General features: G+C 46.6%; 1 protein-coding gene across 1 annotated transcript in view; it reads left to right on the top strand.

Annotated features, from left to right (window-relative positions):
* Positions 1-24,909, top strand: part of OPTN (optineurin) — a 592,249-nt gene that overhangs the window by 141,627 nt on the left and 425,713 nt on the right. Inside the window, exon 4 of the mRNA XM_078674172.1 lies at positions 23,962-24,135. Coding sequence (XP_078530298.1) covers positions 23,962-24,135 — 174 coding nt within the window. The remainder of the gene's footprint in view (positions 1-23,961; positions 24,136-24,909) is intronic.

A 24,909-nucleotide genomic window follows, 5' to 3' on the forward strand; every position in this document is an offset into this window, starting at 1 on the left:
GCCCAATGCGGGGGGTCCGCCTATATTAACGTCGGCGCCCCTCACAAGCAGAGTCCAGGCGCGAGGGTCCAGGGTCGCCGGACGCAGCAGCGGCGGGGGGGACCCCTTCACATGATCAGTCCCTGGAGCATCGCGCCCCGCGTCAGCCTCACGGCCACCAGGACTGGCCCGGCTCAGGATCACCGGGATGTTCGCACAATAGCTCTCACCAGTGGCTCACTCTCTCGGCCGGGGCCGACAGTCACAGCAACACCAGGCCGGATCCCATAGGCGAGGTCCCGGTCCAGGCTCCACGGAGTCCCCGGTCCATTCGGGGGGCACAACTTCGGAACCGCAGCACGTCGGAGCTTCCGGGTCAAACGGTGAGTATGAGCGAAATGTTATGTTCCCATTTCTTCGATAACGTGTCGTCTCCGAACAGGATATAAAGCAGGATATACGAGTCAGGCCGGAGGGCTGACGGAGCCGAGCTAAAAGGCGACCATTACGCTTGCGAGCTTGGCTCCACCCCCCCCGCCAGTGAGAATTTGATGTTCATTGGAAAAGTTGCCTGAGGTACAGACTCAACTCCTCCAACTACATCCATACTCGTACTTTCGATTGGGTCATCTGCCTGATAGAGATCTTGAAAATAATTGACCCATCTATCTTCCGTTATTGCCACTTCTATTGTGTCAGTTACCCTATCTGCAAAAAAAGGGGCGTTTACAGCCTTCCAAAAGCCAGAGTTATCCTTGATTAGGCAGGCTTGATGTAGCGCCTGCCAAGCTTCCTGTTTCAGCTGGTTCTTACGGTTTTTAACTGCTCGTTGATAAGCAGTTCTAGCGAGTCTTACTTGAACCATACTTCTCGGCTGACTTTTTAGCATCACCAGTAGGTGCGCATGGGCCTTACTACAATCCCCGTCGAACCACCCCTGCAACTTATTTTTACCTTGTTTTTGAAACCCTGTAATGAGTTTGCGTATTTCCTTAGAGATACTGAGGAAGGTCTCAGTAACCAAGGCATGTTCACCATTCATGTTTAAACATGTTTCAAATTCCTTATGTTTATTTGTAATAAGGGTTTCAAAAAAGGCCATAGGCTCTATTTTATTCCACTTTATAGCACATCCGTTCCTCTTTGCGAGGCTTAAATTATAATTATATAAGCTTTCTGTGGTACTAGTTATTTTTTTTCCCCCACCAAGAGAAACGGATAGGCTATTTGTAAGATGGTCACTCATTGCTAAGTCACAGGTTTTATAATTTAGGACGTAACCTGAATATCGGTTAGATAGGAGGGCGAAATCAATTACTGATTTGCAGCCTCTCCCAATGAAAGTCGGCTCAAACATAACCGTGGGGGAGCATAATTCATTTGCTAAACCCAGATCTAGCTGGAAAATCAGATTGTTAAGGTGATTGCCCAGGGTCGTATGGGAGAAGTGTACTCGGGGTTCATCTCTATCTATGCCCAGGCCACAAATTCCCAGGTGGCTATATGGGCATAGAAGACAGTTAAAATCGCCCACCCATATGACACATATGTCCCCATGATGTATTTCTTCGATGTTCCTGAATGTTTGACATAAGTCTTCTAATACCTTTGTTATTTCTATTTTTGGAATATTGTTATAGAAATGTATTAGAACTACTTTCTGGTTACCCTTGCCAGTTATTTGCAGTATCTGGTAATACTCAGATCCAGTTTCAAAATTCACTGTCCGATCATTCAAGAGGTTTGAGAAGTAGCTACATAGCCCTCCTTTGTTCCTTCCCCTTGCCGACCGGCTAGCAGGGGTGTGGAAAGTGCGGTATCCATTAATATGTACAGCCTTCATTTCCCAGCACTTCTTCGGGCAGATGATAGAAAAATCCTGCATAAAGGATAAACAATCGGGGTCCCTCATTCTAGCAGACAGCCCAGCGATGTTCCAATACATCAGCTTAAGGGTACTATCCACCTCTGATTTATTAATGTTTGTATTGGCAACAATTTGGGTGTCGGCATCTCCTAATGGGCTCCTAGCTCTGCTATGCCGTATTTGGGTGACATCTCCTATTGAGCTCCTAGCTATACTATACCGTGTCAACGTATACAGGTTGTGTTCTTTTGCCTGGAGGTTGTTTTCTATAGGCTCATCCCTTGCTGTTGTTCTCAAGGTTATATACAATTTGTGTTGGGAATCACCCTCGTTTAACATATGTTGACTATTTTGTATAAGATATAAGAGCAATAGGATAAACCATTTTTTCCATTGCATGGTAAGTTGCCAACCCCCCCGAATTCTCATTGATAGGTTTCTTATCACAGTATTTACAATATTTTCTGGTGCCCGCATCTTCCCTATCCATTAGCAGGAAGCTATGCGGGGTGGTAATGTTTGGGGTGAGTCAATCCACCATGTCAAGTGAGCTATACCTATTGCTGATGGGAATGCCAAATTCTGAACCATAACCAACAGTTTCCAGCCTATTTCTGGCATGATTAGTTTCAGGGTTCCCTTCAAGAGTACTACCATTAATGGTATGGTTTACCCTTCGTAGTTGGGGGCTATAGAAGTAAGTGAGATCAAGTGGCTGAATTCTAGATCTTGACATATAAGGCCACCTATCGCAAATATGTTGCACTACTTGCATATCTTTAAAATGAACTATAATGCAATTTCCTAGAATGTTTTTCCTGCTCCTGCCCACCCAACTGACTCTACATGAAAACAGAATTTTACTCTGCATATGTGAGGGAAGGGGTCTATTGGCATTAAGCCAATGTGTGTTTTTTGTTTTTCAGTTTTGTATACGGTTCCACCCCACCCCCCCAGCCAACACAACAACATAGGGAATTGATTCTGGTGGCAGGTCAATTTTCTGTAATGAACCCCCTTGGTCATCATTTTCACTATTACCCTTCCCTCCCCCCTGCTGAGTCTTAATAGTATCCCCTCGCTCCGTGGGATTTACACACTGATGCCCTTTGGTATGTTTATGTTCATATGATCGTGAGGGGCTCTATCATTTTTTTTGCCCGCTCCAGTTCCAGCACTGACCCGCGGGATACCTTCCATGAGATCAGATGCTGGTAATTGAAACATGAAATTTGGAGCCAAGGTATTCCTTGTATCACTTTGCGCAGATGTTTATCTTGGGTCGCTGTTGTATCTTTCTTCTTATTAGACTCGAATTTGGATAGTCAGTTGTTCGAGTTTCTTTAATCTTTCTTCGATTTTGATTAGTCTATCAGAAATGGGCTGGATTGAAGACGCTAGGATACCGCCCACTTTTAACCAGAAACCCTCATCCAATATGACCGAGGTGCCCGCAGACGAATATGTTAGTGAAGTGTCAAGTCTCGATGTGGGGTGTTCAGGAGTGGTTTGTGCGGCAGATGTCAGAGTTCAACTATTCTTTACTTTGGCCCCATTTTGATGTTTTCCCCTTTTTGTACCCCCCCTTGCTTCTTTTTTGGGATCGCTCCAAGTATATGACCTGAAGAAGATGGTGCAGTCCCACATGCAGCCATCGTCGATGCGTGGGTGGATACCCCTCCACACGACTCGGTCACTATGTTGATGTTACTTTGGGCCTGCAAGCTGTGAGATCGGTCAGCCATGTTGTTTGTCATATCTGGGGTTGTTACGTCACTGTTCCGACCGAAGGTTACAAGCCCATCAGTGGTATTTGTGGTATTTGTATTTTTGCATCGTTCAGGGGTGGCGGTCAGCAAGATGTTACCTAGAGAGGACCGTTTTGAAAAAGCAGGGTCTAAAGATAGGCGGCGCTCTGTCAGGTCGATTTCACGAGTTAGTACGGACATTGCTCTTACAATAAATTGATCGAGTGTTCCAGCCACGGAACCTCCTGGTACAGCCCTCTTCCCCCTTCCTGAATGACCAGCCCATATTAGGGTGATTTGATAGACAGTAGGTATTTAAAAAGCTGGCATAGACAAATAAATGGACTCACTGTCTTTTTCCCGGACTCCGACGTTAAGGGGGTGGCCCAGCCCAGCCTTCTCAAGCCTCGAACGGGCTCAAACGGGCCCGCCCTTGGCCCGGGCTTCGCCCGGCGCTCACCCGCGCGCATCCCACATAGCGGGGGCCGTGAGAGGTGAAATAGCGCTTGTGGGCGGGTGGGCAGGCAGGCACAGGTGAAGAAAATCACGGGGCTCCTGGTCCACTATCCCCCTTACCAGTCAATCCACTATTCCAGTTCTCGTTAGATTAAATAGACCCCCCCGCTTCTGACCACTCCTAGACCCCCCCCCAATTACTCAGACCTGTCTCTCCCGCCTCTGCCTCACCCACTATCCCCCCTACTAGTCAATCCACTATCCCAGTTCTTTTAGGAACTAACAGACACCCCCTCTTCTGTCCTCCCCCCAGACCACCCAAATACTCAGACCTGTCTCTCCCGCCTCTGCCTCACCCACTATCCCCCCTACTAGCCGATCCACTATCCCAGTTCTTTTAGGAACTAACAGACCCCCCCCTTCTGTCCTCTCCCAGACCCCCCAACTACTTATACCTATCCCCCCTGACCACCCACCCCATTACCTGTCCCCTCTCTCCTCTGCTGTATGTTGATAAACTGCAGATCGGCCTCCTGCCACGCAACTGAGATTGCTGAAACCATTCTGAACGAAAACATTGACATCGCATTCCTTACTGAAACCTGGCTCAAAGCCCAATCCACCCCTATGCTCGACTTGCTCATTCAACCAGGCTACTCTATCATTAAGAAAGATAGAATCGATCAAATAGGAGGAGGCCTGGCCCTACTCTTTAAAGATGAACTTGACATCTCACTTGTTCAGCGCCAAGACCCCACATCTTTTGAATACCTTTGCGCTGACCTCACACGTCCTGGCCTCCGCACAACTCGGCTACACACTATTTACCACCCCCGGGAAATTGCCTCCCCTTTACGGAAGAGATGACTGAGCTTATCATTCAAGCATCTCTCTCCCATTCCAAAAATCTTTTCCTCGGAGATTACAACATTCACTGGAACAAAACTGATGACCCTGCTGTCACCCTATTTAATGAAGCCCTAGACATCACTGACTTGACCCAACTTTGCCATGCTCCGACTCACTCTAAAGGTGCCACCCTTGATGCGATTTTGACGAGCAAGGATCTGGCCTCTCTCTCCAATATACTCCCTGTAGACTGGTCTGATCACCACCTTATCCTCTTCACCCTGAATAGCCCTACTACACGCCCCTCCACTGTGATCACTTTACCTATGAAACCTACTCGCAGCCTTCACCTCATTCCACCAGACAAACTGGAATCTATGATCAAAACTCACTTACTTCTCCCCCCTCCCTCCCTTAACACTAACGACCTTACTGACCATTACAATAATTCCATTCGTGAAGCCCTCAACCTAATTGCCCCAATCAAACTTAAAAAACAAAAACACATCCCTCCAAAGTCCTGGTTCAATGCCAAACTTAACTATGAAAGGCGGACCCTCAAACAATCTGAACGTGCCTGGAGGAGCCAACCCTCCTCTGATAACCTGGCTCTTCTGAGAACTACTAGAGCACAATACAAAAAACATATCTTCAACGAAAAGGCCTCCTTTCTCCGGTCCCAACTTGACCAGGCTAGAAACCGCCCCAGAGAACTCTTTAATATCGTTAAAAAACAAACTACCTCCGGCCCCCCAAACTTATCAGCCTCTGTGGATAGATGCGAAGAAATCACCAGCTTCTTTATGAATAAAATCAACAACATCGAACTATCCTTCTCTTCCCATCCTCTCTCTCGCCAACCCCCCCTTAACCAATGCACCCTCTCTAACATTCCTAAGTCACTTTCACCCTCCCTTCCACCACATCTTGACCCCTCTCAACCCATCCCTGCCCTCCCCCATCACGATTCATCTCGGTCAGGGCTCCCTTTAAAAAACAAGGCTGCATGGAGTGAATTTAGTCCAATTTCTGAAACCACTATCATTAACATAATTTCTAAACTCAAACCATCCTCACACTCCAAAGACCGTCTTCCCTCCCATTTAGTTCAAGTTCTTAAATTGATCATAGCCCCAATTTGGACCGACATCATCAACTCCTCACTTTCCACTGGCTGTGTTCCTGACTCCCTTCAGCTAGGACAAATCTCTCCCATTCTTAAAAACCCCTCTGCTGATCCTAATGACCTTAACAATCTGCACCCTATCTCTAACCTTCCCTTCCTCTCTAAAGCACTTGAAAAATGTGTCCTATCCCAATTAGATAACCATATCAGCTCCTTCAATCTCCTCGACATTTTCCAATCTGGCTTTAGAAAGGGATGCAGTACCGAAACTGCTATGCTCAATATTACTGACGACATTCATTGCTCTCTAGACGAAGGTGAATCCTCTCTACTAATCCTCCTTGATCTCTCAGCTGCATTTGATACTGTCCACCATCCCACCCTTCTTAACACCCTCAAAGATCGCTTTGGAATTGAAGGCACTACTTAAATGGTTCTCCTCATTCCTCCAAAATAGATCTCAACAAATTAAGCTTGGTCACTGCCTCTCCAAACCTCAACCTATCTCACTCCGTGTCCCACAAGGATTGATCCTTTCCCCTACCCTTTTCAATCTTTTCATGGAACCACTCACCCTCATTCTCAAACAAGCCAAAATCAGCTATGCCGATGATATTCAACTTTACTACAAGATTAAATCCCACAAGGACATCCTTCACCTCAATAACACTCTGATGAAAGTCCAAACCTGGTTCCATCTCAACCATCTCAAACGTAATCCTAAAAAAGCAGAAATCATCCTGTGCCCTCCCAAAAATAACCCCCTTCCTATTCAACTCTGGATGAATGATATTACAGCACTTAATTGCACCCTCTCAACCTCTAATTCTGTCAAATCACTAGGCATCCGAATCGACCAAAACCTTAATCACATTAAAAATGTAGCAAAATGTGCTCTTTTTACCCTTCACCACCTCAAAAAAATTAAACCTTTTATTCCAGCTGATGACTTCAAAATCGTTGTACAATCACTTGTCCTTTCCAAGATTGACTATGGCAATGCCACTCAGCTGGAACCCCGAAAGTCCACCTTGCGCCGATCAAATCTGTTCTCAACCTTGCCGCCAGACTCATTTCTGATTGTAAGAAATTTGACCATATCTCCCCTGTCCTCAAAAACCTAAACTGGCTTTCAATTGAAGTTTCAGCCTACATGTGGCCCAGATTGCAGTGTGCAGAGTCCAGGAAGTGGTAAGGAGACAGACTAGTGCTGTCTCTTCCCAAGACAAAAAGTTGTTTAAAAAACGATTTTCACTTTCTGTGTTTACTGTCTATGCCTGTGGTTGTTACAGTTAAAAATTGTAATTTTAGCCTGCCTGTAATTGCATATTTTATCACATGTGTTGTGTTTTAAATGTGTGGTTTTCCCTGCCCATGATTGCCTTCATTTAGTGTGTTGAATTGTGGGATTTGCAGTCCAACCTCTGTAGTTTGTCCCTCTCATTCCTTGATGACAAATCTGTTTTCCCTCCAAATTTCTCCTTTGCTCTGTGCTTAGGCCTGTGTGCTCAAACAGTGCACCCCCAGCCTCCATTTTGTGTTCACAAGCCAGTGAGGCCAGCCCCCCCCTGCCTCCCCCAGCAACAGGGATTTTCTACATCAGAGGGTGCTTCTGTGAGCTGTTGAAACTGTATTTACTGGGACCTGTGCACTTCGTTTTTTGGCCAGCAGGGGGAGTAAAGCTTTATTCAAACACTATTGTTAGATTTCGAGTTAGTGAAGCCTTTACCTGCTGAAGTCCAAAGTTGTGGATTGAGCCTGTCTGTCTCCTAGGAGATTCTGAACAGGAGCAAGCAGCTTCCAACTCCCTGGCCAGCAAACCTTGTCTGAGGTTGCTGGGACCTTATATGGTGTGCTAGTGGTTGGCACATGTGTACACTGATTGGTAGTTGTGTCTGGTGTTTCTATTGGGTTAGGGTTAATGTCCTCATTGGTTGGGTATTTGAGGGTTCTGTTTGGTTTCTCGGTCTGTGATTCAATCATTGGAGGGTTGGGACTTAGGCTAGGGTTAGTATTTCTATTGGAAGTAGGGACTAGGGCTTCCTAGCTTATTGGTTGTTGGGAGTAGGGTGGGACTAGGGCTAGGGTTAGACCTTTAATTGGAAGTAGCTATTTAGGGCTTCTGGTGTGATTGGTTGTTGGACCAGTTGTGGGACTAAGAGTAGGGTTAGGCTTTCTATTGGAAGTAGGGACTAGGGCTACCTGTACCATTGGTTGCTTGGACTTGGGTCGGGACTAGTGGTAGGGCTGGGGCCTTTATTGGACGTAGAGATCAGGGTTTTTTAACTGATTGGGTGCTTGGACTAGGGCTAAGATTGGCTGCAAAGTCCTGGTCTCCTATTGGTTCTAGATGCTAGGGCTAGTGTTGTGATTGGATAGTGTTAGGGCTAGGGTTCCCATTGGCTGAAGGGGTCACTTGATTATTAGGGCTACAAAAAAGGCCAGGCTTAGGGCGTCTCAGCCCGGGCGTCGAGGCTAAGGGTGTAGAGGACAAGGGTAGTTGCCTGTTTGGGGCTGTTCGAGACTGGTCGGGACTAGGGCCAGAAATGCTGCCCTTTTTCCCATTTAACAATACCCAGCCCACACCATCCACAACCACAAACAGAGCAATAAAAAAAAAAAATTCCTTCACTCTTTTATCCCTCCACTATCCTTTTTCTATAAAAATTAACAGATTCACATGTTTCCCTTCTCAAATTCCATATTCCATATTCAACTATACTAATATACTGCCCAAATAACTGAATAACATATCTACTACTAAAATTACTTCATATTTATACTATACTAATTTTCAACACTAATCCTTTATGGGTTCCGGAGTGGCGTGCTACTCGCCAGAAAAGCGCTTCAACGCCCATCAGGGGTAACAAGTGCTATATGAATGCAAATCTTTCTTCCCCTTTTATCCATCCGCTATCCTTCTCACTCCAAGTAACAGACTAATATCCACCACTGAAATCACCTCATATTTCGCCATATTAATTCGAGCGATAAATAAATACAAACCTTTGTCCTCCTCTATCCTTCTGCTATCATTCCAAATCCAAATAACTGATTAACCTATCCACCACTTAAAATGTACTTGCATGTTTCACTATACTAATTCAACACTAATCCTCTGTGGGTCCCGGAGTAGCGTGCTACCCGCCGAAAAAGCGCTTCAACGCCTCGTCAGGGGTAGTAAGCGCTATATAAATGCAATTACAATACAATACAATATAAGATTGCTTGTATCACGCACAAAGCCCTTCACCAAAACACCCCTTCTTACCTTTCAAGCAAATTTAAAAAAAACAGGATGCTCTAGGTCGCTGAGGAGCACTAACTCCCTTACGCTGATCCCTCCTAAACTAAAACGTAAAAAGACCCATTCTCGTGCATTCTCTGGTACTGCTCCAACGCTTTGGAATTCTCTCCCCAAAGACCTTCGCTGCAACCCCTCTTACCCTCTCTTCAAAAAAAGACTCAAAGTACTTCTCCTCAACGAGCGCTGGGGTTCCTAATGCTTTTGACTCTGCCCCCGTTTATTACCGCCCCACTATGATTCCCTTTTTGCCCACCCCCTCTCCCTCCTTCCATTCTCTCACTCCCCTTCTCCACACCCCCTTCGCTCCCTAATGTCAACTCCCTTTTATCCCTCTTATTATCCCGTTGTTTCTCTGCCCCCCTCTAGCATTTAATTTCAATGTTTTACCTTTGTGTATTTTTCTGCACATTGTAAATTTGTTTATTATTTCTTAATATGTCTACCTACCTTGTAAAGCGCTCTGATACTCTTGGGTCCAGCAGCGCTATATAAAACTTCCTAAATAAAATAAATAAATAAATAAAACCAGTACGAGCGGCTCCCGCGAAGCGGGGGCCGCGAGAGGTGAAATACCTCTTGTGGGCAGACGGGCAGGCAGGCACAGGTGAAGAAAATCACGGGGCTCCTGGTCCTGGGAGTCCCGTGTCAGCAGCAAGCAGAGTTCCAAGTACGAGCGGCTCCCCTACAATGCTATTCCAATTTGGGACATTTATGCGCACCCGAGAGTTCTTCTACTACGTCTGTTTACTAAAACATATGCATTATTTCAAGGGAGTTTCAAAGTCTACTCACGAACGGTCTTTAAAGGCTAATTGTGAACAGTACGCGCTGCAACACCCAGGTTTCCTGGCGACACCTTCCTTTGCGGCATAAATCATAGCCCCCCCCCCCCCCCCCCCCCCAACCAAGTAACTGCATATTTAAGTAAACCTCAATTGAAATTGGTGGCGTGAATAATAGATGAAATCGAAACGTGAAGAAAGAATGAGCATTTGCAATGCAACAGATCTCGCATTTATGCGAGTTTGAGCTATTGGCATTGTAAATGGCAATGCCTTTTATTTATGTTTTGGTTTACAAAACATAAATAAAAGACATTGCCATTTACAATGCCAGTAGCTTAAATTCCATGCGAGCCCTATTGCATTCCAAATGCTTGTTAGTAATCTTTTTGACCCTGCCAGCCACACTCCGTGACTTCTGCCCCCAGGGCACTCAAATCACGTCTCGGAATAAATGAAGACAGCCTGGAAATGCAGCAAATAAACATTGCTCGCACTTCCAGGCCATCTGCATTTACATATACTTGCAGACGCATCTGCGCCCCCCTGGGAACCCATCTACGCCCCCAGGGGGGGGCGCCCCACAGTTTGAAGACCTCTGCTTAAGGCCTCTTTCATAATTTTTTCTTAATTTTTTTACTGACAATCAATTTTCCAACATGTGCCTTAACTTCTGTCACGTTTCAATTGAACATCAAAGTACAACTCTGATAATTAACGAGTTCATGTCTCTGTATTGATATTATTATAATTTGGTTTAATTTGTTCTAGTATTCTAACTAACCCCTAATTTCTTTGAATCATGCAGTCCTGACCATTGCGTGATATTATACCATCTCTTCAATTCAAACACATTTTTCTCTATTCCAGCACTTCCATTTGCACTCTGCTCATAGCTCCTTCAGGTCTACCTGTAGCAATGGCTATGAATGTGAGGAACAGGAGACCTCTATCACTGCCTTCAACTTTACTGAATGCCAACATTAAAGGAAAAGGGGCTGCATTCAGTGAATGACATCAAGGGAAGCATTGACTGGTACCCTAGACCAGTGATTCTTAACGTTTTGACATCTATAGACCCACACTGAATCTATCCTGGGAGCAAGCCAACCTGTCTTCAGCAATATCTACGATTTGAACCTCAAAACAATACACAAAAATACAGAAACAAGCAAACATAAAACACATACACAAATTATAAAATATTTAATTCACAAACAAAAAAATAAAAATTGTAATTTTATTGACAAGGTTTGACCTTTTTAAAATATAGTTTAATTTCTAAAAGGCTAAGCAATCTGGTAGTATCTATCATATCACTTTGTCTTTTTTGCTCCTAATGCATACTCTGGTTTTTGTCAGCACTCACCAGTGCTTCAAATAAGTCTACCAATTATCGATGCTAGATTCCATTTGCTTTACTTGTGCTGCTTCAACAAATACAACTACGGAGACAAATTCATTTTTATCACCAGTTTCAAATTCCTTCACATTTACAGAGAATTTTCAAATTTAAAATGTTTCAGTATTTAATTGTCTAAACATTTGTGCACGCCGAATGTAGGCATAACAGGCCCCAGGTTAAGAACTGCTGCCCTAGACAACGGTCTGCTCCTACCGTTATCCAAAACTCACATTCCGCAAACTTTGCCACTTTGCAAGTGGGTTATAATCCTATTTAGGGAGACACTGTTTCATCAACAATTTGCAACACCATTGCGATTGCAAGCCATTGATGCATTTCTTTGAATCTCAGGAGGAATGGATGTTCTTTTAGGCTCCCTCGATCTTCCGATTTCCTGTCAGTCCCAATGTGTATTTTGTCAATCAATCAATCAATCACAACACTTGTATAGCGCGCTACTCACCCGGAAGGGTCTCAAGGCGCTAGGGGGAAGGGGGCCGCTACTGCTCGAACAGCCAGGTCTTGAGTTGTCTCCTGAAGGCGAGGTGGTCCTGGGTCAGCCGAAGGTGGATGGAGAGGGAGTTCCATGTCTTGGCTGCCAGGTAGGAGAAGGATCTGCCTCCGGCGGTGGCTCTTCGGATGCGTGGTACGGCGGCGAGGGCGAGGCTGGCGGACCGTAGCTGGCGGGTGGGCGTGTGGAAGGTCAGGCGGTCGTTGAGGTACTTGGGGCCTAGGTTGTGGAGAGACTTGTGTGCGTGGGTGAGGAGCCTGAAGGTGATCCTCTTGTTGACGGGGAGCCAGTGTAGGTTCCTCAGGTGGCTGGAGATGTGGCTGCGTCGAGGGATGTCTAGGATGAGTCGGGCTGAGGCGTTCTGGATGCGATGTAGTCTTTTCTGTAGTTTGGCTGTGGTTCCGGCGTAGAGGGTGTTTCCGTAGTCCAGCCGGCTGGTGACGAGGGCCTGGGTGACCGTCTTCCTGGTTTCAGTCGGGATCCATCGGAAGACCTTGCGGAGCATGCGGAGGGTGTGAAAGCAAGAAGAGGAGACGGCGTTGACTTGTCTGGTCATCGTGAGGGAGGAGTCCAGGATGAAGCCCAGGTTGCGTGCGTGGTCTGTCGGCTTGTGGGCGGTGCCCAGGGCTGGGGGCCACCAGGAGTCGTCCCAGGCGGAGGGTGAAGGTCCAAGGATGAGGACTTCCGTCTTGTCTGAGTTCAGTTTCAAGCGGCTGTTCTTCATCCACTCGGCGACGTCTTTCATCCCTTCGTGGAGGCTGGTTCTGGCGGTGTCGGGGTCTCTGGTGAGGGAGAGGATCAGCTGGGTGTTGTCGGCGTAGGAGATGATGTTGAGGTTGTGTTGGCGTGCGATGGCTGCGAGAGGTCTCATGTAGACGTTGAAGAGGGTGGGGCTGAGTGATGATCCTTGCGGGACGCCGCAGATGACTTCGGTGGCCTCGGAACGAAACGGGGGGAGGCGGACTCTCTGTGTTCTTCCAGCGAGGAACGAGATGATCCACTTTAATGCATTCTCTTGGATGCCGGTGTTGCTGAGGCGTTGGACTAGGGTGCGGTGGCAGACAGTGTCGAACGCAGCGGAGAGGTCCAGGAGAATGAGTGCCGCTGTTTCCCCGTTGTTGAGAAGGGCTCGGATGTCGTCGGTGGCTGCGATGAGGGCGGTCTCGGTGCTGTGGTTGGCTCTGAAACCGGACTGCGAGGGGTCGAGGGATCCATTCGTCTCGAGGAAGGCGGCAAGCTGTCTGTTGGCGATCTTCTCGATGACTTTGGCAGGAAAAGGGAGGAGCGAGATGGGGCGGAAGTTTTTGAGGTCGGTGGGGTCTGCTGTTGGTTTCTTCAGTAGGGCGCTGAGCTCGGCGTGCTTCCAGCTCTCCGGGAAGGTGGCGGTGTCGAAGGAGGTGTTGATGACGTCTCGGAGTTGGGGTGCGATGGTGGAGTCGGCCTTGTTGAAGACGTGGTGGGGGCAGGGGTCAGTCGGAGATCCGGAGTGTATGGTGTTCATCGTGCGGGCTGTGTCTTCGGTGGTCACTGCGGTCCAGGTGTGGAGGGTCGTGGCGGGGTGCGTTGGTTCGACGGTAGGGTGCGAGGATGGTGTGCCGAAGCTGTTGTGGATGTCGGCAATCTTGCGGTGGAAGAACGAGGTGAGGGAGTCGCAGAGATCTTGTGAAGGGGTGATGTCGTTGTTGCCGGTGCTGGGGTTGGAGAACTCCTTGACGATGCTGAAGAGTTCCTTGCTGTCGTGGGCGTTGTTGTCTAGTCGATCCTTCAGTGATTTCTTCTTGGTGGTGCGGATGAGCTGGTGGTGCTTGCGGGTCGCGTGTTTGAGGGCGGTCATGTTGTCAGTGGTCCGGTCGAGGAGCCAGGCTTTCTAGAGGGTGCGGCAGGTCTTCTTGGAGTCCTTGAGTTCGTCGGTGAACCAGGGGGCCTTCTTGCTTCTGGGTTTGCTGGTGGGGTTCTTCAGTGGTGCGAGGTTGTCAGCGCAGGCTGTCAGCCACTGCGTGAAGTTGCGGGCTGCTTCGTTGGGGTCCGGTGTGCTTGCAGGTGGGTTCTGGCTGAGGGAGGTGGTGAGCTGATCGGCGGTGATCTTGCTCCAGCTTCTGTGAGGAACCTGTTGCGGGTAGTGGTGGGTGGTGGTTTTTCTGAAGCAGAAGTGGACGCAGCTGTGGTCGGTCCAGTGAAGTCCGGTGGAGTGGCTGCAGGCGATGTGCTTGCTGGATGAGAAGACGGGGTCAAGTGGGTGGGGGTGTTGACCAGTTGCTTCAGTCCGAGGTTTGCGAGGTTGTCCAGCAGGGCGGCGGTGTTGCGGTCCTTGTTGTTCTCCAGGTGGAAGTTGAGGTCCCCTAGGAGGATGTAGTCGGCGGAGGGGAGGGCGTGTGGGCTGATGAAGTCCGTGATGTCTTCGCTGAATTGTGTGTGTGGTCCCGGGGGTCTGTAGATGAGGGTGCCTCTGAGGGTTGTCTTTGGGTCGGTGTGAATCTGGAAGTGGAGGTGTTCAGCGGCGGTGAAGGTGTCATCGGCGTCGGTCGTGATGCGGATGGTGTTCTTGTGGACGATGGCGATGCCTCCTCCGGTCTGGTTGACGCGGTCCCTCCTGATGATCTTGTATCCATCCGGGATGGCGATGGCGATGTCGGGGGCTGAGGAGGCGTTCATCCATGTTTCGGTGAGGAACGCAACGTCAGGTGATGTTGTGTCGAGCAGGTTCCAGAGCTCGACGGCGTGTCTGTGGACGGAACGGGTGTTGAGCAGGATGCACTTGAGATTGCTGCTGGGGTTTGGCGTTGCTGGCGCGGTGCATGTTCGGAGGCAGGTGAATTTGCAGGTTGTGCAGGTGAAGGGTCCGTGGAAGCGTTTCGGGGCGGCTTGGCAGCAGGCGGGGTTCCGGCCGGCATTCAGTGCGTTGAGGGTGGCGGTGTCGTAGGTCTGTCGGGTCGTCTTGCATCGTCGGTGGGGGCCAGGGGTCTTGGCGCTGGGCGCGGTCCAGGCGCAGACGGGCTTACCTTTGGCGTGCCTTCGGCGCGCCCGCTGCGCGGGACCGCTGCGTGTACGCGCGGTCGCCATTTATGGCGAAGTGGGAGGGAGGAGCAGCTGGGAGGCGGGAGCGGGGAGGGCACAGAAGGAAAAGGTGGCGTGGCCGCTAGCACGGCGGCGGGAAGCGGGGCGGGCAAATACAATACAAACACGGCACTGGGGGTACAGAATGCAAATGGAAATAACAAGATGGGGACGAAAGGGTTAAACAGCAGAGAAGGGAAAAGAACTGTTAATATACGGCACAAATGGTGAAAATACAAACAAAGTGATGAAATACGGCCCAGATGGGGAAAAAGAAATACAGCACACGCAGTTGCGGCGAGGGTCGGGATCAGCGAGGCAGAGGGTCGGGGTCAGCGAGGTCAGCGAGGCAGGCTCTGCGAGCAGTAGTGGGGCGAGGAGCACACGCAGCAGCTGGTGGCCGTGCGGCGCGGGGGTGTCCTGAGACAGGTCACACTCACCTGCGCCGTGCGGTCGCCATTTATGGCCAAGTGGGAGGGAGGGAGGGAGGAGCAGCTGGGAGGCGGGAGCGGGGAGGGCACAGAAGGAAAAGGGGGCGTGAGGCACAGAAGGAAAAGGGGGCGTGGCCGCTAGCACGGCGGCGGGAAGCGGGGCGGGCAAATACAATACAAACACGGCACTGGGGGTACAGAATGCAAATGGAAATAACAAGATGGGGACGAAAGGCTTAAACAGCAGAGAAGGGAAAAGAACTGTTAATATACGGCACAAATGGTGAAAATACAAACAAAGTGATGAAATACGGCCCAGATGGGGGAAAAGAAATACAGCACACGCAGTTGCGGCGAGGGTCGGGATCAGCGAGGCAGAGGGTCGGGGTCAGCGAGGCAGGCTCTGCGAGCAGTAGTGGGGCGAGGAGCACACGCAGCAGCTGGTGGCCGTGCGGCGCGGGGGTGTCCTGAGTTAGATAGTAATTTCTGACATGCACTTCATTCTTTGTACATTAGAACTTGAATTTCTTTGGTTGTAAAACCTGTGATGTTTTTAAAGCCTTTGATCCACAAAAATAAATATTACTTCAGGCCCTATCATTTTTGTGGATTATCTTCTGATATTTATTTACTGTTTTTGCACCTTTTTGCCATATATCCTATTTTTAGCCAGTGTGTGTTTTTTTCATTGCCTTCTTCTTCTATAGCCATTCTCCACAATAAGGTTGTGACAGAAGACAATCCTGGCTTTTTTTATTCTTATCTGCATTTCCGTTTGACCACTTTCCAGCATCTGTTACCATCCAATTAGCTACTTCACAGACCATGGGCATCACCTTCATAACTAAGATCTTTTTGGGGAGGAACCCCGAGTCATCATGACTCAAACATGCAGTCATCACCAAGCTTCTGAAAAGTCTTTCCTCAAACTAGAAACCACTTTCACCTTCTGTGTTGTTCCCATTACTGTAACCTCTCTTGCACCCACTCCCTGGTGCAGAGCAAAACAGTATAAACAAAATGCATTCCACGATGAAAGAGGCTTCACGAGAGGATGGTAAAGTCAGCCTCTGAAGAGAGCACAGCTCTGATCATCTCTGCTTGATATTTGAGTCATAAGGGGCTTCTGGTTGCTTCTTATCAATTTGCATATTGAGAGAAGGGCACAAGTTTAAGTTTGCTCTGAGTGCTTAATGAGCAACTTAACATGGCAATCTAAAGGACTTAGCAGAATTTTCAAAAGTCGGTAAAACACTAGTATTTTGCCTGGTGAAACACATTTAAGTTTGAGAAGCTTATCCCAGACATCTGATTGAGCTGCCTTGAACCCTCAGAGTTTTGAGTTGTGCAGAAGCAGAGCAGTTGTGTGAATAAGATTTGGGGTTTTGAATTCATCCCTCCGTTTACCTGATAACCAGAAAAAGGGAATTTAATTCTGGGATGATGAGGTTGCTTCTCTTTAGACCAAGGATTGGACAGGCTGCATACTTTACAGCTCTTAAAGGCTTCCTTTTTGAATGGGAGGCCAATCTATGGCACGGTACTTCATCAATAAAGTAGAGTGCATTTACAATACACTCGACTGCAGAAGGGCCATCGTTAAATTGTGGCCGACTAACTGCCCACTTGATCTGCCCTTCTCTCTACAAGACTTACCATCGATGTCCTTTAAAAACCTGGAAACTCTGGCAGCAAAGGTGAAACCAGGCTCTCCTGATGATCCATTAAAACTGGACACCTTTAGGAAATTCCAGGACTGTATTATGACTAAGGGCAGGGAATTGATCAATAGATCGCTCCAGTCGTCAGTGATTCCCAAATCTTGGAAACATGCCAAGGTCTTTCCCTTACTGAAAAAGCCAGCACTGGATGCATCTTTGCCAGAGAATTTCCGGCCAATTTCTCTACTCCCTTACTTGGCCAAGGTTATGGAGTCCCATGTTAAGACCGTCCTGACCAAGTATTTGTAAACCAATGAGATTTTGGACAGGTCACAAAATAGGTTCCGGCCTATGCATAGTAGGGAATCCACCCTGCTGGCAGTTACTGAGCAACTGAGGGCTTCGCTGGACGTGGGCAATACCTCGGTACTGATCTTACTCCATCTGAGTGCGGCCTTCCACACGGTCGTCCATGAGATTTTGCTCCAACGACTCGGGGTCAGCGGTAAGGCCTGGGCCTGGTTTGCATCTTTTCTATCCCATCGCTCCTTTCAGATCCATGCCCCTCCCTACCTGTCCAGCACCTATCCCCTCAGCAGTGGTGTCCCCCAAGGCTCTGCTCTGAGCCCCACATTGTTTAACGTGTACGTCCACCCTCTAGCCCAATGCCTGGAAGATTAATATGATATCATACGCGGACGACACGCAATTGATATTCACTTTCCCCAATAACTCAGCCCAAGACCGACTGAAATTCTGTGAAGATGTCCTGGCTATCTCAGATTAGATGGCGGATAACTATCTTCAACTCAACTCTTCAAAAACGGATGTGATTCTGGCAGGCCGGGACTACCACAAATGGGACTACCAGTGGTGGCCTGCTGCACTGGGCACTCCTCCCCAACCGAAAAACGCACTTAAGAATCTTGGGGTCATGATGGACAACTCCCTTTCTTTCGAGCTTCACGCCAAAAAAATGGCAGGTACATGCTTCAACCACCTACGTGGTCTGAAACCCATCCTAGGGGTTTTTTAAGCTTCCACCCGACAAGTGATTATTCAGTCGGTGGTTCTGTCACGTCTCGACTACTGCAATGGACGGATGTATGACGATACAACGCGATCATTTAGATCTCAGGACATTACATCGCTGTTTTTACAACGAAAGTCGTTAAAATGACTTGCGCTGGAGGGCGCTGGACTTAGGAACAGTGTGATTTACTATTCCAACTCCAGTCTACGTACAGTAGGGAAGGTGTTGGAATAGTAAATCAAGCTATTCCTTAGTCTAGAGTGCCCTCCAGTGCAAGTCGCTGTAACGATTTGCGTTGTAAAAACAGCAATGTAAATGTATTACGTTTTTTTGACAGCGTTGTAAAGGGCGTTTTCCGCAACAGACTGCTACTGGGCGTAAATAAAACTGTCACGAAGAGACTTCAAAGGGCACAGAATGCGGCTGCCCACGTTCTTTTTGCCCTCCCTAAGCACTGTCACACCTCCCATCTTCTGTACCATCTACACTGGCTGCCTATCGAACAGATAATTCAGTTTACAACTCTCTGCACCACCCACAAGATCTTACACGGCCAGGGCCCCCAGATACTGCAGAGACTCTGTACCCTATATGTCCCAACGCGAGCACTGTGCTCCGCAGACCTGCATCTGGCCTGCACTCCCAGGGTGCGCAGGAGCAGAGTGGGGGCGCTCGTTTAGGTCCCTGGCCCCAGCCCTATGGAACTCCATTCCACTCTGGGCGCGCAGCACACAAGATCATTGGGCATTTAGAAAACAGATCAAAACCTGGCTGGTTTTATCCATCTAGCACATGATGTGTGTGCATGCTGCAATCTTGTTCCCTGGGATTTTAGAAATATATCATACCTGGCTGTCTTTCCATCTGGTAAGCATCCCTTCCCTGGTCACCCGTCCGCAAGCTCTGTTACGACCCGATGTTTGGGCAGCTATGCGCTATACAAGCACTCCTAACATAACAAAACATAACCATAGAAAACACTGAAGTAGGTGATGGGGAATATAGCCATTGCAAAGACGAGTGATGCATGGTGTTTTGTTATCAGTAGAGAAATTACCCCATGGAGAAGTGGAAGGACATGTTTGGTTAAATACTGTGGGTGAGTGGAAGCTTAGAGTTTAATTTGATCCTCACACAGCAGGGCAAGTTCATTGGTATTGGTGATGGGTCCGAGGAAAGCGACATTTCAAATGGAAGAGGTCGCTGTTGCCGATCAACATGATTTCTATTGTGTACCATTGAGGCAGGGTGAGGTAGATGAATGGTTTTATGTTTGTGAGGCACTCCATAACAGTTCTTGAGTATACATATAGTAGATGTTTTGGTTCACAAGGAGAGATGCCAGGGGAATCCTGATGGTACTGAAGCTAGCAAGCGATCACACTGCTTGCGACATTGAGTTCCTGAAAGAACACTCCTGGTTTCACCTCAAGTGTCGGATTAGTAAAATTTGGCTTGAGGAAATGGAGAGTCAGCCCTCTGGTCGAAGAATTGAAAACATCCCTTCTTTCCAAAGACTTCTCAATTGTTTGGTTTTAAAATATATACTTTAAAAAAAAGGAACACTTGCTAAAGTGTTTGTTCCCAAAATATTTTGAAAGCGGTTGATGGTTTTGGATTTAAGACAGAGTATTTGTGAAGGGGTATAGGGTTAAGGGTTTTAGGTCCATGGCTATGGGTTTTGAGTATATGGCTTACACACCAATATGTTAAGAATTGGGAATTAATGGTTATAGATTTAGGTTACAGGTATAGGAGTTAATAGTATGGTGTAGGAGTTAAGGTTAAGGGTATATGGTTGTAGATGTTAGAGTTTGAGGTTAAGGATTTGTGTTCAGGGTTAAGGGGTGAAGGGTATGGATGTAGAGGCTTGGGTTTAAATCTATAGGCCAAAGAGTTTAGGGTACAGGATTGTGGGTTTGCAGGTAAATGGCTATCTGGGGTTAAAGGGCTAGGGGCGTAGTGATTAAGTGCTGGCGATTTAGGTGTATGAGTGGGATTTAAGGGTTTGGAGTATAAGTTTGAAGGGTATAGTTATGGGTTTAAAGTATAGATGTAAGGGTAGTATGGTTAAAATATAGGGTTTCAAGTACTAATTCTGATCTTCCTGTAAGTTCTTTAGCCATGGTCATGAATAAAGAGCACAATCTGGTCTCTTGACAAACAAGTCTTTTTCCAACATCTGTTCTGGACAGTTTGCCTTCTTTACGTAAGAGCAAAAGGTCTATTTTTCAATTATTTGGGGATTTTTTGTTTTCACTTGAATAGTGGGCTTTTACAGCATTGTTTTGATTTTGGCATGGAGCATGCAAGATAAGATGTCTGCTTGCCTCTGAACGGAGTTAAGATATTTTAGAAGTGTGGAGAATTGTGCTTCCTTGGAAGTTTGTCAGTTTAACAAAGATGTGTGCTGTGCAGAATAGAACTGCAGGATAATGTCCCGATTATATTTTAGATTTTATCGCTGGAGGACTTTAGTGGACTGAAGCACATACTGTGACACCTCTAAAACATGACTGCAGGCCTGCTACCAGTAACCAGGCTGTGTAGGTTTAAACTGCCAATTCGGTCTGTCAAAATAAACTCTTTTGACAGGCCTAAACCCTCCTTTTAAATAATAGGTCACTTCTAAGTAAGCCTTAAGTGCCTATAATAGTTAGTTACAGAAAGGGTAACCCAAAATACGTCACTGGGACCTGGGTATAGGACAGTATATTGTAAGAAGGTCCCAATAGATAATTAATCAACAACAAAAATTACATTAGTTTAAAGCTAATACTAGAAAAGACACATAATGTATTCAGTACTCAGTGTTATTAAATCACACTGAACATACTCCAGTTCGTAAAATTATTTCAAACAATGACAAAAGGTAGTGCCCCCAGGAGGGGAGAAAAAGAAGATATTGGTAATACGGGAAGTATTGTGATTGGAGTGAGGATAGAGGGATAAGTATAAAGGGTGTAGTGCAAATCACACAGTTCATTACTTATTGACCAAACGGCTCCTCTTGAAGCCTCAAAATTCGAAAATATTTTTCAAAAGATAAATAGCCATAATTGAAAAACGATATGACCGTGATTGATCGCTGTTGATCAAGCTGGCAAATAATACACATGTCCACGTTTCGACCCACTAGGATATTGTAGGCGGTTTTTCCCTTGCAATAGGGTCTTCCTCAGGACAGTAGAGAATGGGGGAGAGGGGTAGCATATATATCCCTTCACTGGGAATCTTGTTGTGGGCTCCAAATTTGTACAGAGTGAAGGGCAGTCACTTGGTTAGATAACAGATATCGTGAAGAGAAAAGAAAAGGCCCAAGTTGGATTTCTCAGCTGGGTCATGAGATTCCTTAGTTCTGGCGATTTCATCAAGTCGGGCAGAATTGCTCTGTGATTATCGTATCCGCTGTCTGTGTTAAACGTCTTTGTCCGTCAAAAGGCAGGATGTATGATAGTTTAAAGGCAGGACATGTAAAAGTTGAATGGAAAATATGTCCCTATAGTGTAAAGTTATTCTTACAACAGACTGGTTAGCTGTTCCAGAAGAAAGCAATGAAAGATAACATTAAAATGAAATAACGTTCTCTGCTTCGAGGAACCAGATAAAAAAGCTAATTTTTGAACTTCTTAAAAAATGTATTACCTATGCAATTCCTTGGTAAAGTTGGGTTTGTAACAAATATTTTACAAAAGGTACTTTTAAAAAGTTACCTTTAGCCTGTCTAAAGTCTTTAGACATCTATTTGCCTGGGCTACCACCTGTTGCCCAGGAGCTGAGTGGCTTCTTGATTAGGTGTAAATTGGCTCCCAGACAATACCTTGGATGTGGGGAGAAGTTGACCTTCCACTGACAGGATGGCCTTGGGGCTATGCCTAACCCCTTGCATATATTCAAAGGACACCTACCCTGTCACTGACAGATGTAGATCACACTGGGCCTTCCTCCCTTTCATCTAACTATCCAGCCGGGCACCAATCCCAGTGGGAGAGGAGCTGCCCCCAGAACCAGTTTTGAGTGATCACAGGGAAGGATTTGCTGATCGCAGGGAAGGATTTGCTCATTTCTCTGGCCACTCCTCAAGGGTGGGCACAGGAGTCCCCCTCACCCACAGGTTAGTGCCAGGCATAATTATGGCACCTTTGGGCACTCTTCAGAACACTGCTGGACCTTTGGAAGACTTGCTATTACCTGCAATTATCCGTGAGGCAAATCCCACTTGTGCCCAGGACTAACAAGTTGACTGCAAGGCTCAGTTGGGTGACTGTCTGTTAAGCCTCAGGGACAAGTAGCTTACTTTCCTGGAGGAGCCTAGCTGACCATTTTCTACCAGACTTACCCTGGACCCTGCTGGTGCTTTCTGTGAGTCCTGAACCCCAAGTGCTGTTATGGAGGTCCTGAAAACCTTGGCTGGTGTCCGTGTACTCCTCTGGCCTAACCCTGGAAACTTTTTCAAGACTCTTGCCTGGTACAGACCTGCCCAGTCAATTCGATGAAAGTGCATTGCTGCTGGGCCAGTGATTTAGGCTACTCCTGCTCCTAACTTTTCTGCAGCAGCAAATTTGTTTCAGCGGGACATCGTAGAGAAGTTATTCCACCTCCTGAAGCCCTGTTGCCCCGGAGGAGGAATCTGACCTCCAAAAGTGACTGTCTGAAGGTAGAAACCAATTTATACAATGTACATGCAAAAAATCTATATCTGTATAAAGGATGACTTCCTTTCTCTGTCTGCATTTACCAATGATTTTGAGAATGCAGGATTTTACACATGTTCTTCACATCACATTACTGGGCGGGACACAATAACGGTATTCAGTCTCTTGTTTCAAAGACTTACACCAATCTCTTTACTTCAGAATCGCTTTTCTAGGAATGTGCAGTGGCTATTGCCCTGGTAATTGTGGTGTTGAGATTGGGTTGTTATTACATCTCAGTAAAATAGTTTGTTCCTGTTTATTGCTCATACATTCAACAAGTTTCAATCTGATAGTAGACTCAATGCTCAGCAACGTTTAAGCTCAGTATCTTCACAACTCAGTATTTTAGTAACTTCGCAGATGGTTAAAAAACCCTCAAATGTTGATGCACTACAAACCAATGTATTACACTGCCACAGAGTAGTTTTCACTACTAAAATACTTTCTATAATGAACCATCAAGTATCATTACTAATATGTAGGCCGACCTAATTGTTCTTATCCGCTGGTGTAATGCACTCACAATCCACTAGGTATCCTTGTTTGTGCATAAAATCTCTGTTCAGTAAGAAGGTAAAAAACAAAAAGTCTTCAAGACACTCTTTCCCCAGCCTGTTGCCTCACAGCTACTTCATTAGATTCCACACTGGATTCAGACTCGGATCCTTTGTCCAACTACCTGAAATCGCTCTTGGTGTCTGGGGCATGTAGTCCCTAATGGAGTACGGAAGCAATCTTGTCCAGCCAGGCAGCACAGAAAGAGCCTCTTGATGCATTTTGTATTTTGCATGCTGCTTACACACACAGCCACCAATGTCTACTACTGGCACTACAAGGCCACCAGTCCTGACTTTTCCCTGACTCTGCCCCTCTCTCAAACCTATGTGAAGGACCACAACATGGTCTGGTTGCACCTCTATACTGCGACGACCCAGCTTCCTTGTGCTAGTGACGCTCTCCTGCATCTTTGGGAGCAAGTAATCATAGAATGTGTTCTGAGGCCAGATAACATTCTTACACTATTTTAATAAGCATGCTTTCCTTTTTTTTAGGTCACACGTGACAATATTCTTTCCCAGAATGATTTCAGTGAAGAAAATGAACAGTTAAAGACGCAAGTGACAAAACTTCAAGCGGAGAAGAAAGATCTTCTTGGCATCATTTCGGAGTTGCAGCTCAAACTGAATACTTCATCAGAGGACTCCTTCATAGAGATTAGAATGGCTGTAAGTTTTCTGCGCGGATGTAAAAACTGTAGTGTCTCCATGAATGTGGCGTTTGACACAAATACACAATTGGCATCTGCTCTGAACAGGTGGAGGTTGTGGGGATTAGCTGTCATTGTGTCTTTGTGATAAGGAAGGTAAGTATTGAGAGCTGTTTTGAATATGGGAAAGAATGAGAGATAATAGAAGGTTATTTTACTTTTGCACTCATATCGAATGCGGTTAACAAAGGTATCAGCGCTCATTATAATTTAATAAAACAGGGACCCATGCCACTTTCAAAATGAACGAGAAAATAATATTGAAAGAAGTGGAACCAGCCGAAGGAGCATGTGCTACAAAGTCCATGGAAATTTGAGCAGCACCTCCAATAAGAGGAAGACTACCATAGGGTGTTCAGAGGAATGACAGTGAAGAGTAGGAAAAAGAGTAAACTGAAAATAGACAGTGAATAGAAATAACCCTATATGGAGAGAAAAAAGACCGTGAACATGGGTATCTGAAATTAATATTGGTCTATGACCTAAATTAGGTTATTATGTACTAACAAATAGTGCAAGGGAGGAGAGGTAGGGCAAAGATGCGAAGGGGGGGAGTAAGGGAAGAGAGCGAAGACAAAGGCATAGAAACGGAGTAAAAAAACTGAGAAAGAAGACTGAATAGTTTTGGGGCTTTTCTGAAGTGACTCCAAAACATGTTATAAAAAAGCATTTTCTGCTTTTGTTTCGGAACTGGAGTGGAGATTTGGAGCATCTCAAGTTTACTGGAATTGTA

Source organism: Lissotriton helveticus, chromosome 1_1 (genome assembly GCF_964261635.1).
Source record: "Lissotriton helveticus chromosome 1_1, aLisHel1.1, whole genome shotgun sequence".
Lineage (NCBI taxonomy): Eukaryota > Metazoa > Chordata > Amphibia > Caudata > Salamandridae > Lissotriton > Lissotriton helveticus.